The sequence below is a fragment of the Prosopis cineraria genome, unplaced genomic scaffold, assembly GCF_029017545.1.
Source record: "Prosopis cineraria cultivar Desert tree isolate PC_DT_omini unplaced genomic scaffold, ASM2901754v1 PC12, whole genome shotgun sequence".
Lineage (NCBI taxonomy): Eukaryota > Viridiplantae > Streptophyta > Magnoliopsida > Fabales > Fabaceae > Prosopis > Prosopis cineraria.
The window spans coordinates 403,023-420,680 of record NW_026555343.1 but is presented as its reverse complement, the minus strand read 5'-3'; the positions used below and the strand labels follow the sequence as shown (position 1 = coordinate 420,680).

The following is a 17,658-nucleotide window of genomic DNA, read 5'->3' as shown; positions in this document are numbered from 1 at the left end:
AATGGCAAAGATTAATTTAGAAAGCCAAGATTACTCTTAACCTTGATGAGCACCGAATGCAAATTGGATTCCAGTGAGAAGAAAACATAATACTCTCTCCATTTCCATATATAAATCAGCTTTTAGGGGGGAAAAATCAGCATTCATTTTATAAGTTACTTTGCAATTTGCACCACAAAGTGGATCATTAATTTTTTTTTCAATTTTACTCTTTTCCAATTTTCAATGAGTAGAAAGTACAAAGTTGCATAAAAGAGAAAGTATTTTTAAATATAATACATTTAATGAGTAAATTAAAAATTTTCTTTTATTTTTAAATAACATCAATAATTTAACAATTTCTTCTTTGTTTTGATGAGTTTATTAGTTAGAAGAGATTTATATGCTAGACTGGCAAGAGTATAATTTGATGTACACACTTTCTTCGAAGCACATTATAAGTCATTATTAACTCATTTATATTTCTTAAAAAATGTTGATTAATTTCCTAAAAATTTTAATACCTTTGTCGTTGAGTATAATAAATATAACATTTAACTTGTTCAAAATAACCTCTTTAATTACTTAATAAAGTAAGAGTATAATTGAAAAAAAAAATATAACACATACCCAATGTCCTATCTTTTGGACCGAGCAAATCTTTTTAAAAACAACTTATATCATGGTCTAGAAAGAGTATATGATAAGATGACATTATTGTTCAATATATGGGCCCGTTTAATTTAAAATATAAAAAATGATTCCTTTTTTAATTGAATGCAAAGGGAAATATATGCAATAATGATTACATTCCTTTTTTTTTTTTAAGTAAACTATCCTGTGTTTGAAAGCTAACAGCTCTTACTAATCTAGATTTAAACTCTACTGCCAAATACTATTGCATCTTAGGACTTGAGTTTGAGATCTCTGAGTACACTTCCATTGCTGACATGGAACACATGTTGGTTAATTACATTCTTATTAGTTGAATTCAACAATATCCTTTTTATTATTCTATATAACTAGCTTTTACTACCCATGTGTTGCATGAAATGATAAAAGTTATATATTACAAACAAAGGATATGAACAAAAACACAATTCACGGTAACATTCATTCACCCAATTCTTTCATTTCTAATCTTATAAAGCATGCAGTGGAAAAACAACATCTTATTCACTTCCTAAAAACTTTCTTGTACGCTATGTTTGTTGTCGTGCATCCCCTTCAAACTGGTCATCCTCAAGCAATATCTTCAAACCATCCATGCTCTTAATTCTAGACAAAGCAATATATAGTTCACCATAAGTGAATACTGATTTAGAAAAATGTAATCCAATATGTTATTACAATGATTGTATTTGACTTTTGTTGATAATCATTACAAATGAAAGGCTTACAGAGAACTCTCTTTTATACATACAGAATGACCATTTATTTTCTGATGAATTCATATCCAATATATGAATTAAAACCTTCTTATTCTTTATAGATCCATTCAAGGTAATCCCTTTAATAACATTCTTCCCTACATGAGAGATGCCCAGTCGAGTTCCATTGTATAGTCCTGATGCTTGATCAACATTTCCAAGCATCAACATTTCCTCTCATAGTCCTGATGTGCAAACAAATATAGATGCAGCAAATATGAAGGCTTGGTTATTGGTTAATAATATTGATGATAGTGAATGCGGGTGCGCCAATCATTGCTCGGGTGGACCATGTATTCTCAATTTGTCCCCGCAGCATCAATTGGGTTGGATCTAGCAAGATAGAGGATGCGATTTCCTTCCACGAGGAATCCAGAAACAAATCCACAGATAAAGAATTCACATTTTAAAAGGTAATTCCTTCTTCCACGTACATTGGACATGAACGTACGCCATGTAATTCTCATACGCTGTTCGCCTTACCTGCTTCCGGTTTATATGCTAATCTACGAAGCTCTGGCTTCAATTTCTCCTCCCAAAATCTTGCACCATTTCCCACTCTCCTTTCTCTTGTTTCCGCCTCCACCACTACCAGTTTATCCGTTAGCCGGTAAATGCCCACAACCACCACTAAATTACCCTTTTGTCCCTCCAGCTTCGCTCCCTCCTCGTTCTCCCTCTTCGTCACCATCACCCCCTCTGCTTTCGCCACTTCTTCCACCTTCCCCATTATGTTCCCCGCTTTCTCCCCCGAAACAATGCGTTCCACGCCATACGAAACTCCAGCTTCCATAAACATGCCCGACATGTCCAGCCCGGACGAGAACGATATCAAATCGAAAGCGTTCAATCCCCTCCCTCGGCTCTCCTGTTCCCCGACCACTTCCTTGTGCTGCACTCGCACCTCCTGATACCCTTTGCTGAACCATGGATCTCGGATGATCTCGTCCACCGTGATTCTCGTCTCGGGGTTCTTGTCCAGCAGCCGTGACAGGAAGCTCCGGAGCTCCGGCGACGTCCATCTCGGGAACCGAAACTGCCCCCTGTAGATTTTCCTGTACATGACGGCCAGACTCTGGTCGTTGAAGGGCAGGTAACCAGCGGTGAGGGCGAAGAGGATGACTCCGCACGACCACACGTCGACCTTCGCCCCGTCGTAGCCTTTTTTGGCGAGCATCTCCGGCGCCACGTAAGCCGGCGTGCCGCAGACGGTGTGCAGCAACCCGTCGGGTCTGATGTGGTCCTTGAGAGCGCTCAATCCGAAGTCCGAAACCTTGAGGTCCATATTTTCATCGATCAAAAGGTTGTCGAGCTTGAGGTCGCGGTGGAATACGCCGACGGAGTGGCAGTATCGGACGGCGGAGATTAATTGATGGAAGTAGAGGCGGCTGAGATCTTCGGAGATTCGGCCCTGAGCGACCTTGTGAAAGAGCTCGCCGCCCTTGGCGAACTCGAGGACGAAGTAAATTTTAGTCTTGGAAGCGAGGACTTCGAAGAGCTTGAGGGTGTGGGGATGGTGGAGGCGGCGCATGATAGATATTTCCCTCTCAACGTGCGCCACGAGACCTGCTCTGAAAGCTTGGCGCTTGCTGATGGCTTTGATGGCCACGCTCTGTCCCGTATTCACATTCGTGGCGTGATACACCTTGGCAAAAGCTCCCACCCCTAACAACTTTCTGAGCTCGTATTTTCCCAGCAAAACGACACCCGAGGATGCCTCTCCGACGGTCGCGGACGGTGCTGCGCCTTCCTCAACGGCAACGTCGTATGGATCCCGCATGCTGCTAGCGCTTTTCGTCAGAGGGGTCCGAGAGATATCTGGTCGGGTCGGAAAATTTAAGGATGATTGGAGCTGTGGAGCGGTACAAATGCCATAGGGAATTTGATGAGAGAGTGGTTCGATATTTAAACGAAACGCTCGGACATCAAGCCTTGCATTTGAGTTATTAGAGTGATTTTATTTGTTTGTACCTTTCGTAATCTTTGTCATTTACTGGTATTTGAGTTTTGACAGGGTTCTAATTCTTAATTAAAAGATTAGTGGGTTCAATTTTGAGGCTGCATTCAATGAACCTGTTAAGGTGGGAGAATAAGAGGGGTGTTTTGACTTATACTAAAGGTTAAATTAAAGAAGGGGTCAAAATCTTAAAAAACGGGCATGGTGATGACATCGGCACAATACTCGTAATAATGAATAACGGGGATTTGACATGTCTAAAGAGAATGTATTAAGTATATGAATACGAAATGTGGAATCTCCAGAACAGTGTCAAGTATAATTAAATAATAACAATATGTAGGAGCTACATAAAGGTAAAAAGAAGCAAACTCTCCTACTGCTTATGACGTTTGACCTGGAAAAGCGGAGTGGCTGCTCTGGTTGATTCATTATAATAATTAAACATTGATTGTAACTATGTATTACAGTAAGAACTTTGAAGAAGATTATGACAAAATGCAGAGTGAATTTATTTTTACTTCTGATGAGGAAGCCCCTAAACAGAAAATTGGAAATTCCTTTTTTCTTTTTAATATAAGGAGACTGAGAAAGCCGATTACAAAAATCAAATCAAATCAGAGTTCAAGGTGGACCTGCATGTTATAAGTGGTTTATTATAAATAATGAGATTGTGGTTGTTAAGGGAGGTTTCATGTGCAAGTGTATCAACGTATTTGTTTGGAAATTTCTAATCCATAGAACTTGTTTGGTTGGAGGAGGGGAGAGGGAAGGAGAAGTAAAATTTTAAAAAATCCCTCTTCCCTACACCGCCTCCCCTCCTCTTATTTGGTAAGATTCTCCTTTCCTCCCTTTCAAAACTTTCTCTCAATTTGAAAGGATGCCCCCTTCTCCTCCCCTCCCCCTCTCTTTCCTTCCTTTTAAACCAAATAGAGCCATAAAATAATTCAGACTATTAATACTCACTTTTTTCTATTTCTTCCTCAATTGTCCTTGCTATGCAAATTTTTTCTCTTCTTTTCTTTTCTTTTGGTTCCGAAGGCTACCCAATCCCCACACTAACTGAATATTTATGCACAAATGTTGTTCATTTATATTCATCAAAAACAAAATCTTGACCTCAAATTTGAACACTATCTATAATCTTCCCCCTGAGTTCAGTCAACATAATCTCCCTTCTCTTCATTAGTTGCCCACCATTTCATTAATTTCGTTCCTCCGTCTACTTTGATTTCCGCTAATATTTATACATCTTCTATATCTTTTACTTGCATCAAACTTTTTAATATTTTCATCATCTCATAAACTTTTGAAATTCCATTTCAAAGGACAATTCGTGAGCTTTCAAATATCCAATGCCTCTAGCTACTTGTTTGGCCATTATATTCCTAACATGCCTATCCTCATTAAATATCCATATACAGTACAAATTTTAAATTATTAAATTATTAATAATTACTTGAACCCTTGATGCCATATTCTCACTCTCACTCTCTTTTTACATGAGAATGTTAACTAATTTCCCAAGATTAAGGAAATTATTTAATTAAATGATGAAAATTTTTACAGCTCTTAAAAATCAACCTTAATCAGAGTAAATACATTATTTAAGTTAAGAATAAAAGAGATAAGATGCTTTTTTAAAAATGACTCCCACATGTTTCATTAAATTTTGTAAAAGATCTTCCATTAGAAATTAACATATAGACTCACAATATGGCGAATCAATATTTGAATTTCTGCTAGAAGATGTGCTCATCTTCAATATCTAACTGCATATCAAATATAATCACTTCAATAGAAGAATATTTATGAACAATAAAAATTAATGCATAGGGTCTTATAAATAGAATAAGATGGAATGCTATTTATTTGCTCTTACCACTATAATTCATCTTATTGGTTGAGCATCCGTTCTTGCGTTATTATAAATTAAAAGAACTAACTTAACATGTGGGTATATATAACTCTTGTATTCAAATGAGATTTAAGAAAAAAAAATAACGATAAATCAATAATACATATGTGTATATATTTTAACTTTTAAAGAAAGCGTGACAAAATTTGAGAAAGGTTATGGTAATTATGGCAACAATAATATGTTAGTGAGGAGGGATGAATATGTGCAGTGGTCAATTGTTTTGATTTAGACTCTTGCTTTAATCCTGGGCAGCCTATGCATAGCGAACATGCATGTAAATGTACGAAAATTCCCACATTTTGTTTTGTTTAGTTTTATTCGAGCATGAAATTAAGTTGACCAAAAATTAGGTTATGCCAATATAAGTGTTGTCTTTCATAATTTTTACTTGGTTTAGTTTGAAATGTTTTTTAAAGGCCTACTTCAAATGTAGGCCTTTAAAAAAGTTTTTAAATTCAAGTTTCAAAGTCTTTAAATAGATTTTAAAATATTTGACACTATCATCAAATAATACTAAAATTAATAAAAATTAAATTTTACTGTAAAATATAACCTAAGTCATCTCCTTAAAAGTCAATAAATTAACCACTTAAATTAGGATTATAAAAATTTAAATAATGGAAAAATTATTTTATGATAAAATTAATTTTAAATGCTAAATTAAAATTAAATAAATAAAGAAAATTCAAGTGAGAAAATTTTTAAGTACAAACAGAACAATCAATTATAACTCAATCACATAAACTTAATATTACTTGTCCACAAAATAAATTAATTTTATTTAATTTTATTATTCTAATTTTATTATGTATTTTTTAAATTATCATTCGAAAATTAAACGAAAAATTAAGTTATAAATTAATTAAAAACTTTATTAACTCACAACTTAACAATTATTTTATGTTAACCACATTAGAATCAAAGCATGAATAATTATTCAAACCAAACCAAATTGCTCTTATATTACTGTACTAATTGAAAATCATGCAATAAAGTTACTCTAATAAGTAATTACAATTAAATCACAAAGTTCAAATGTAGAGAGAAGAAAAGCAAATTAAAATAAGGCTAAAATAAAACCTTTCCTAAATATTGAAGATTCTAATTAAAATTTAACATCATGATTTATAATTAATTACGTCAAAAATTTAACTCTTCATGCTTGAGACTTGTAAATAAGAATTACTAAAAATGAAATTTTGACCAAAACAAAATTCTAAAAATGAAATCGGCGCCGCACTCATCGTTCGTAGCCTCCGTGCCTTCTAAATTTATTTTCCTCAATTTTCAATCAAAAAGGCGTGCATATGCGACTCAACCCTCTCTCTCTCTCTCTCTCTAACTTAATAATTTAATACAATAATAAAACTACCCTAAATAACCCTAATTAAAAACTATACTAAAAACTCAAAATAAAAATTTTGAAATTTAATTCTTGATTTGATCTTTAAATATGTCCATACTTTTCTTATTCAAAATAATATTCATTGATATCTTTTAAATTAGATTTAAAAAATCTACACAAATAAAATAAAAATTAAATAAAAATTGTGCAAAAATATCAAAAATATTATTTAAATTTTAAAATCAAATATTTTGATAGTTAAAATCTAAAAATTTAAAATTGACTAATAAAATTAAATAATATTCAATTAAATTCAATTAATCTTAAATAAATATTTAAAATTTAAATTAAAAGAATAAAAATATAATAAATTATCATTTATAAAAAAAGTTAACAAAAGTTACATAGGCTAGCTTAAAAGCTCAAAAGCTTAAAACCTATTTAATTATAATATAATATATGAATATATATAAATTTTAATATAATATAATACATGTATATATAAAATACTCTCCACGCCACATATTATAAGATAATTTAAAATAAGATTATGTATACTAATAAAATATAATAATGATACTTTACATACTTACTTTTTTATAATAAAATTATAAACTTTTAAAAATACCCCTTATACATATTTAATTATTATGCTACAATATCATTTTAATTTTTTTTACATAAAGTATAATATTAAAAAAATATCATTGATGAACTTTATTTTTTTCATATTGTCTTATATTTTGAGATAAAAATTATTTACAAATTATCTTATAATTTGATATAGAAGAAGTATATAAACACATCTAAATACGTTCTAAATATGCTTTAAATTTAACCTCTTTATAAACTAACTGATCAGATCAAGCCGTAGACGGCCGTTTGGTGCATTCTAACCTTCAATGTTATATGTGGTTGAAATAAATTGGAAGTGAAAGCGATCGTATGTAAGTACAGTCTCTCGGATATGACGGAGCAGCTATCACAGTTTGAATCCAACATATACACATGTATATGTACATATAATTTTCTGAAAGAAACATCATATGCAACTGCATCACTTGTCTCACAAAAAGAAGTCCAAAACCTATATTATTGAATACGAAGTTCCATGTTATGGATTAAGAAAGCAACCCATTTTATTGTAATTAATTAGCAATAAAAACAATAAGTTAAATATGGTGATAAAAAATATAAAAATGGGCGCGGAGATTTAAAAAAAAAAAAAAGTGATCCCGAGGGAATGGGTGATACGTATTGTGTTGTTCTTATCATTGAAGGACGTGGGGAAGGAAAGAGAAAAGTGGTTGGTCGGAGAATGCCAAGATGGAAACTACTCCCTATCCTTTTTTTAATAAGTTACCTTTTAAAAGATTTTCTTGATCCTTTGTATAAATTATTTTTGCTTAATTTTTATAGTTTTTAATATACAATTTTAAAAGCACCCTCCAAAAAGTTTTAAAAAAAAGTATAACATTTTAATCTTTAAGAAAACTTTTCTCAAACAATAAATCACTCTTTTTTTTAAAGTGAGGATAAAATTAAAAAATAATTTATTTTTAAAATAATTTTATTATTATAACTAACTCATCTTAGTTTTGATGAGTTAATTAAAAATAATTTATAAAAAAATTCAAAAATACTCCCCATCGACAAAGCCACTCCATGAGTTGCCAAGTCGTCGTCATCAATGTTAAATTATTAATCACACACGTTCAGTCTCAATTATTGGGCTTGGATGCCTGTGAACAGCCTAATTTAATATTCTCTTCATTTAAAAATATAAAATATTTTTAATTAAATTTTATTTTAATAAAATAATTATTTATTTTTAAATTAATTTTATTTTTTATATTTATTTTTATTAAATACTCTATAATAAATATAAAATTATTCATTAAGAAGAATACTTTAAAAAAAACAATGACTATACCTCAAAAAATTAAAAATATTTTATATTTTTTAATATTAAAATTTTCAAAAAATGTCTTATATTTTTTAACAGAATAAGTATTTTAATAACACAAGGATTTAAGGTGAATTTGTCTACTATGATTTAAAATAAAGTGATTCTTTCTTTTATGAAAAAATAAAGTGATTCTAATACTACTAAATATTAGAAAGTTGCGTATGAGAATACGAGGGAGTTATCAATCGAATTATAACTAAAAACATAAGGGATGCATTTAAAAAACTTATTTTAATAAGCTATTTGCTTATAAAAAATATAAATATATTGTTTTAATTTCAACAAAACATTGGTAACTAGCTTAATGTTCTCCTAACGAATAAGTGTTAAGCTTAACTAAAATCATTTTTATTTAATTTTATACTAAAATATTGACCTAAACTCGATTTAGTGATCAGTGGGTGAAGCAAATGACTTGCTGCTAAGGATGATCAAAACTAAGCAAAGTCAATCAAATGAACCAAACCAATTCAACAAAATAGATCAAAACCAATTATTAAAAAAGTTTGGTTTCTTTTTAGAAATTTCAATACTAAATGGTTTTGGTTTTTTTTCTTTTCAAATCTGAACCACATCTTATATATTTTTATTTGACAAAAATTGAGAAAGGTAATGGTGACAACAACAATACGGTGATAGTTGGATGAATGTACAACATATACTGGTCTACTGTGCAATTATTTAGACTCTTTCTTTAATATCCTAATATAGGGAACGAACATGTATATAAACATATATTCCTGCATTTTATTTCTTTGAGTTCTATTACTAGTATGAAATTTATCAATATAATAAAAAGGCATGCCAATTGTAAATGGCATCTTTAATTTCTTAATTTGTCTAAACTGAATAATTAAAAGAAGCGAAACCGATCCAATGTGATTCACGGCCTCATTGATCAGTCATGACAAAGCTGATATCATTGATTGGATCCAACATATAATTTTTTAAAGAAACGCCATACACAATTGCACGCCTGTCTCGTAAAGGTCCAAAACCGAATTATTGAATTCAAAGATTCCACTCTATCAATTAAGAAAACAACAAATTTTAAGCATAAAAATTTGTAATTAGTAATAAAACAATGAATTAAATTTGGTGGTCGATGAGAACATAACAATGGAGAGATTCCACCGCAGATTTTAACTTCTTGTAAAGGATGCCTCCCCCGATGCAGATTCCATTCTTTATGCTGAAGTTTCTGACTTCCATTATGCAATAGGCAGATGAAACTTGGTTTAAATGGACAAATATCTCTGTCCAAGTGTCATCAATCCTATCTCTCTTATTCAACCTCCTAATCTCTTAGGAGATACTGGCCACAAAAAAAATCTCTTGAGAGATGATGATACTCTTTATTAGAGGCCTTATATTGACATAAGTTTTTCCATTAAATTTGTTGGCAGCACCGGCAGAAACGCGAACGGCGAGGTATGAATTGCTCGAGTCGTGCCCGGGAGGATACTGTCCTTAAAAATCATTCCGGCACACCCTCAGACGACTGGCAATTCTCCAGGATTAAACAAGCACCTCCTCAGTGGAACGAGGGAATAGAATGACGGAGACCAAATGCAAGCACAAACGAAAACAGATGGAGGAGAGAACACGGAGCAGTCAAGAGACTTGGTCCCGCTCTGTCTGCACGCATGGCTATATATAGCCCGAAGGTGGACATGAATGTTGGGGGGTTACTACCGGATTAAAGGCTCAGTTACACTGTCATAAAAATCATTTAAAAGCTTGTCTGGAAATGTTGGGGTTACACAAACTAAACTGCATTTAAGCTCCTGTCTGGAAACGTTGGGAAGACAAAACGTTTAGAAAATTAATTCGGTTAATGATCAAAAAAACATTCTTGGTTTGGTTTCAAACTTCAGACAGCCAAAAAATGAGTTTCTCCAGCAAGGCAAAAATAATTATTTATTTTGTAAAAATAATTCGGTAAAAGGAACCCATTATCTCTTGAACTCACGCGCAAGGGGGGCGAATCGGCTGATTTCAACTGCGATTGCCCTGAGTTGGCCTGTCTCATGTGTGCGAGGCCACTTCTCCTCCAAGCCTATTTTAGTAGCCCACTTCATTCCTTAGTATATATACACTAGCAGATTTCTTCCTTTAGTCAATGTGGGACTTTGACACACACATACTTTTAACACACCTACAACAAAATTTGCTCGTAAGACTATTGAAAACTAGAGAGACAATAACAACTCTAAAATTTGGTCTTAGATTTGGAGATAGCCCACTTCTAAGAAAATTAAATCCTTCCTTTAAAATGTGGCTTGGGATTGTCTCCAACTCAAATATACATGCTCTAAAGGTTCAATCCTTGCCACAGCCCACCTTTTTGGTTGTAACTTTCTAAACTCATAGATTCACATTCTATCAGATTGCAAGAAATCAAGAGAGGTTTGGTTGAAACTAATCTTGCATTCTAAACTTAATATATTTTTCCCTCTTAACTTGCAGGATTGGATACTGTGGAATATAAAGAATGATGCAAAAGGACCAAATACAAGAAAAACTCATTTGCAAAGACTTTTCACTCGTGCCTGTTGGAATATTTAGAAAGAAATATGCAAAAACAAAGAAATATGCAGGTACTATTACTTGTGGTGGCCTCATCCAAGACAACTAAAATAATTGAATTAAAGGCTTCTCAAAATACATTGACTATTGTCCCATTACCACCACAAAACTAATGAGTATCCTTAAAAGAATCAAAATTTGTTGAAATGGCAAGTTTGATAAAGCAAATGTTTGTTCTTACTTTCTTTAAGCTCTCAATTCTCTAGAAACCATCCTGTCATTGAAATTATCAAAAAAATCATGAAATTTGTTATGAAAGATTGGATAATTACGTTTGACCATATTTTTAGAGAAGTAATTAAATAAATGTGCTGATTAGCTTGCACAGCAAACTTCAAATGATAATTTAGACATTAGGATTTTTTATTTTCTGCTCAATGGGTGTAAGAATTTCTTGTACTTTGATATTACCTGATTCGTCATCATTTTGCATAGATTTTTCTATGGCCTTCTATTTAAAAAAAAAAATGGAGAGATTAAAGAATGGCCCTTAGCTTAGAATGTCTGACATATACTCTCTGCAGTTTTTCTTATAAGTCACTTTTAATTAACTCATTGAAACTAAAGTAAGTTAGTTAGAATAATAAACTTGTCTTAAAAATAAATCACTTTCTAACTTATCCCATAAATTTTAAAAAGAATGCTTTGGTATGTGGAAAGAGTTTTCATGAAAAGACTTCTTTTTAGAATTTATTTGATTATAGTTTTGTGATTAAGATTAAAAAAATAAGAGAAAGTCGCTTATATAAAAGATTAAGAAAATCTTCTAGAATATAACCAATAAAAATGATCACAAGATGCACTGTGTTGCTCTTATCAAGAGCACTCGAGAGAGAATGATGGGGCACTCCATGTGTTACCAAGTCATCGTCAATATTAAATTAAAGGGCTAAAGTCTAAAATACATAAAAAATTAAATTTTAATGCAATTATATATGACATCCCTCATCATTTAATGTTTAAAATTAAACTTTTTTTTTTGTTTTTTTAGAATCCCCTACCATTAATTAACTATCATTTTATTCATATAGTTATTGCCATGTTATATTAATATAATACACATGGCACATGATATAAAAAAATATTTTTATTATTTTTAACACAATTTAAGGTGAGGTAAAATTTTATTCCTTTGTTAAAAAATATAAAACATTTTTTAAAAGATTGGATGTTCAAGAATGTAAAATATTTTTAATATTTTAAGGTGTAATCATTATCTTTTTTTTTAAAGTGTCCCTATTGAATAAATTACTTTATATTTATTTTAGAGTGATGCACCCTATTATATAGAGATAAACATGAAAAGATAATATTAGTTTAATAACAAGTAACTAGTTTATTGAGGGTGAGACTCAATTAAAAATTCATTACATTTTAGGAGTAATTTTTATTTTTAATACACATGATAATGCTCTCATTTTTTTTAGTTGAGATATATTGTTTTTATTGTTCATGGATAATATAATTTAAGAAAAAAATTATAAATATATTATTTTTATCAATTAAAAAAGTATTTTATATTAAACCAATGAAAATAAAATTAAAATATCTAAAAATTTTCATTGATAAGAATCATATAAATAAAAATTTATTCTTTAATACAAGAAAACTATGATATTTTACAAGTTGTTTTTAACAAAATCAATACAAATCACCAAGAGCCAAAAAAAAAAAAGAGTTTGAAGAAAATAAACAAAAAAAGTAACAAAATTTATGTGAATTTTATGAATGATAGGTTTTTGATATTTTTATTTTAATTCATTTAATATAAAAGGCTGTTTTAGTCGATAAAAAATAATATAATTATAATTTTTTTATTAAATTGTATTACTCATGAATGATAAGAACAATATCACTCAATTAAAAGAAAAAAAACAGAGAGAATCATCATATGTCTTAAAAATAAAAATTACAATTTTACCTTTCCTTAATTGTGCTAAAAAATAATTCAAATATTTTTCATAGCAATGTATTATTGCATTAATATGACACAAAAATCACTATATTAATAAAATAATAGTTAATTAATTGTAGAAATTTTGAAAAATAAAAAATAAAACCTTAGAGGGTTAATTTTAAACATTAAAAAAAATGAAAGAGTTTTATGTAAATGTGTTAAAATTAAGGTGTTTTATACATTTTAGCCAAAATTAAATCATTAATCAGACGCTTGCATCCTCTATTATTTGGTTTGGATGCTTGTGGACCGCATAATTTAATATTTAAATAACACAATCAGAAGGAGTAATACTAATTATATTTGGCTAATGAAACTCCATTTAGTGAGTGGCCTGGGTGGACCGAGGGACTTACGTGTCAAAAGTAAGAGATAAGACCGACAAAGCCACAAACAAAAGCTTCCCATGCGGCTTCTCCTCCACATGCACTCTCTTAATTGTCACTGTCTTTCTGACTTCACATGCAACCCTGAATTACGTCCTCTCTAAGTTCAAATTTATATTCTATCCCAAATCATTGCTGAGCTTCAAATTAAAAAATGAAATTATTAGACGCCATTCTTGTATTATTATTTCCCAACTTCAATTATTAGCTTCCCTTTCCGTCATTTATAAGGATCAGTGGTTTCTTTATTTTTTTTTAATTTTTTTAAATGATAAAATTAATGAATAGTGGGGATGGGAGAAGTGGAGGGAAATAGAAAAAAAAAAATGAAAAGATCCCACTTCCCACTTATAATGTGACAGACGTTGACCAATTATAATTCAGTTGTTTAATTAATTTGGTATAATCAACGCATGCTAGCAAAATTGAAAGGGAATATATGTTAACTGTTAACTGCTCCTTAATTATTAATGATTAATTGCGTAATGATGCATATATGGAATCTCTATTAATGCTGAACCCTCTGTTTTCTTCTTTATTAATTTCGTTAACTGTCCGAGGTTGCGAGCCATGGCTATTTAATTTCCGCATCAAATGAATTTGGATTACTTGTAGATTCATAGTAGAGTACTTTTTAGTTTTTACAAGATGATAATAATACATAAAAGAAAAACTAAATTAAAATAATTATATAGATACATAGATATCCTTTTTTTCTGAATTATTATTGATCCACATGCACATTTCTTTATTATATTGTTATTATTTTGATTTTTTATATTTTCTATTATTAGAGTTTAAATTCTTAATTCTTCTTATAAAGTCTTATCTATGGGTTATTTATTATTAGAAGATAAAAGAAGTATCACATCTAAAGATTAGAAGATAAATCATAAATATATAAACTTAGAAAATATCTCAACAAATGGCTTAAGTTATTTTAATAGAGTATATTATTCTTAAATATATTTAATATAAAAAATCTAACATTTATGTCCTGCATAGATAGAAAAATATCATTTTAATTTAAAAACAAAGTGATCGAATTAAATACACATATATATACACATGAAATTTATGTTTGGGATAATATGATTTTTAATTCCTAAACTTTCTCTCAATTATTAATTTAGTCCATGAATTTTTTTCAATATAATTTAGTATTTATAATTTATTGAGTTCAGAAATTATAAGACCTAAATTGTATTCTGAATAGAAAAAACTATAAACACAAAGACTACAAAGTGAAAAAAAATATAGAGACCAAATTATTTTGAGTCAAAATTCAAAAACTAATAAATCGGTAATTGAAAATAAATTTAAGGATTAAAAATTTTATGTTTCCAATTTCAAGTTTCTATTATTTTGGAATCATCACTTAATGAACATAAAATGTTGGTAAATTTTCACTACAACCTCCCTTGGCCAAACTTATTTATTGTCAACTTCTGAAAATTTTAAAACATCAATTCAATTCTTATGGATCCCATTTGAGCTTAATTGAAATAAAATTTTTGAGGAAAATGATACAAATAACTCCAATCCCCTGATGGAAGAAATTTGCAGCTTTCATTAACAATATAAAACTACTATAAATAAAAATAAGTGAAGTTGTGTACATGAATAACTCATGTTGCAAAATGAAAAATTTACATATGAAAAATGAACAACTAACATAGGTAAAATTTAAAACTTTTATTGATAACATAACATTAATATAAATATAAACAAATAATGCTAAACGCATGAAAAACTCATGTAGAAAAAATAAACAATTGATATATGAAAAATGAGCAACTAACGTAGGTAAAATTTACAATTCTCATTAATAGTATAACACATTTATGAATATAAACAAGTGAATCTAGACGCATGAATAACTCATGTAAAAAAATGAATAAATACTGTATAAAAAATATACAACTAACATGAAAGAGTGGGGTTATTTATATCATTTTCCTAAAATACTTGATTTCAATTTTGCCCTAATGAGATCTATAAAGACTGAATTGATATTCCAAAATTTTAGAAAGATTAATTATAAATAAATTTGGTTAAGGGGGTTGCAGTGGAATTTCCCTTAAAATGTTTAAAACATTTACATCATCTGCTATTTTGATTTTTGAATAAATAATACTCCACCCCAAAGATGACGAGTCTAAATCTGAGAGACAGATCCAGCGTCATTTAAGAATCATGAGCAATCTGACTTTTTATCCACCCCAAAGATGCCTTTATTATAATGCGGTCGCTTTTTTGTGCACTTTAGGTCCATTTAATTATTAAAAAGGATCTAAATGAAATAAATTTAAAAAATAAAATAAAAATAAATTAAATTATTTTTAATATGATAAACATAATAAAATTCATTAATTACTATATATTATAAATATAAAAATTATTACACCCTCTAAAAATTTTATAAATCATAACTTCTGATTTTATAAATTAAATTATACTTTTTCCTAATGAATGTGATTCATTTATTTTTTTAATTATTTTATTTTTATTTTTATTTTTTTAATTTCTATCATTTTTATTTTTTTTTTTTGTATCCAACCGATACCTCAATCATTTCGTCTATGAAATTTCTTTCTGGTTCGTTCCCTCCTTTTTCTTTTCATTTTCCCATCATCAAAATCTTATTATCTTATCTTATACAGAATAAAATATGAAAAAAAATTCAGTGTTCATGGAAGATGGAACAGTAAAATTAACAGTACCATGAACCCATTTCCTTTTCTTTAAAAAAAAAAATCAATTGTTTTTCCTATTTTTTTGGTTATGCTTATTTTTTATTTTGTTAAAAAATCAAAACATGTTTCACTGTGACTATATTTAAAAATTATTTTTATATTATATTTTTAAGATATCATATTAACATATTTTATATTTATATAATTTTCAAATTATCTTTTAATTTTTTTACAAGTAATAAGTTCGGACATAAAATAATGTGTCTATTTGTTTTCAATATGAACAAAAGAAAAATAAGTTTTTTTATTACTCATAAATATTTTTTTATTGAAAGTAATTTTATTTAAAATACTGTTTGATATTAAATATAGACATCCTTTTAATAAAAATTTAAATATTAATTTATCACGTTATCGAGGATTAATCCGCTCTACTATTATATACCTCATTCACATTCATAAAAGAATAAAAAAAATAAAAAATTGTTAGTAAAATAACTTGTCATCCATTAAGCACATCGATAATAAATCTCACCGGTGGCCTTTTTTTAAAGATGTAATGATTTTTTTACATGTTTGTATGTTCATAATCATTAATTAATATTGTCACCATAGAGATTTGGTTTTGTTTCGAACTAATATTATCACCACGGGCTTTCCCCAAAAACAAAAACCATTAATTATTTTTTTGAAATTTTCGTGTTTCAATAAAATGACTAGAAATGTTTATTTTAAGGTATTATAATAAATAAGAGTATTTTAGTAAAATACCATTGCATTTGATTTAACTTTAGGCTATTGCCTGTTTGGCAATTTCTTTTAGGAACAGTTTTTTGTTCTTTAAAAGAAAAATAAAAATAAAAAAATTTGTTTGATAATATATTTTTAAAAAGTATTTTAAAGAATAAAAAATAAAATATTATTTTGAAGAATAAGGAGAATGAAAAAAAACACTCATTTTTATTATTTTTTTATTCTCAGAATATATTTTATAAAATATCAGTTATCAAAACAATAAAACAAAAATATTTTCAAACATGCTCTTAATTATTAGTTTTCTAGCCTGTGCGTACAACTTTAAACTAATAATTATTTTGAAATTAAGAAAATAATAATGATTTCTTAATACATAAGCAAACCTTAAACAACAAAAAGATTTGGAAAAAAGGGAATATAAGCTTACAACATGAGTAGGATTGTGAAAGAGGCATGATGGTCTGGTACATATGTCACCAGGATTAAACCCCACACCGTCCTAGTAAACCAGAACATACATCTTTTTTAAAAAAAAAATTTGGTGAAAAATAATTATTTTATAATATAATACTTCTTAATATATTTCATGTAATATCTTATTTTCATTATTCATATTTTTATATTTTAGTTTCTTAATCATTTTTAACATTTTAAAGTTATTTTTAAACTTATT

At 29.0% G+C, this 17,658-nt stretch overlaps 1 protein-coding gene across 1 annotated transcript; it reads right to left on the bottom strand.

Annotated features, from left to right (window-relative positions):
- Nucleotides 1-1,064: 1,064 nt before the first annotated feature.
- On the bottom strand, nucleotides 1,065-3,371 carry LOC129289582 (CBL-interacting serine/threonine-protein kinase 14-like). The gene has a single exon (XM_054926371.1). The coding sequence runs from the start codon at nucleotides 3,187-3,189 to the stop codon at nucleotides 1,873-1,875; it is 1,317 nt and encodes a 438-aa protein (XP_054782346.1). The 5' UTR covers nucleotides 3,190-3,371; the 3' UTR covers nucleotides 1,065-1,872.
- Nucleotides 3,372-17,658: the final 14,287 nt, after the last annotated feature.

Coding starts and splice junctions, on each gene's coding strand:
- LOC129289582 (XM_054926371.1), bottom strand. CDS start 3,189: ATGCGGGATCCATACGACGTTGCCGTTGAGGAAGGCGCAGCACCGTCC.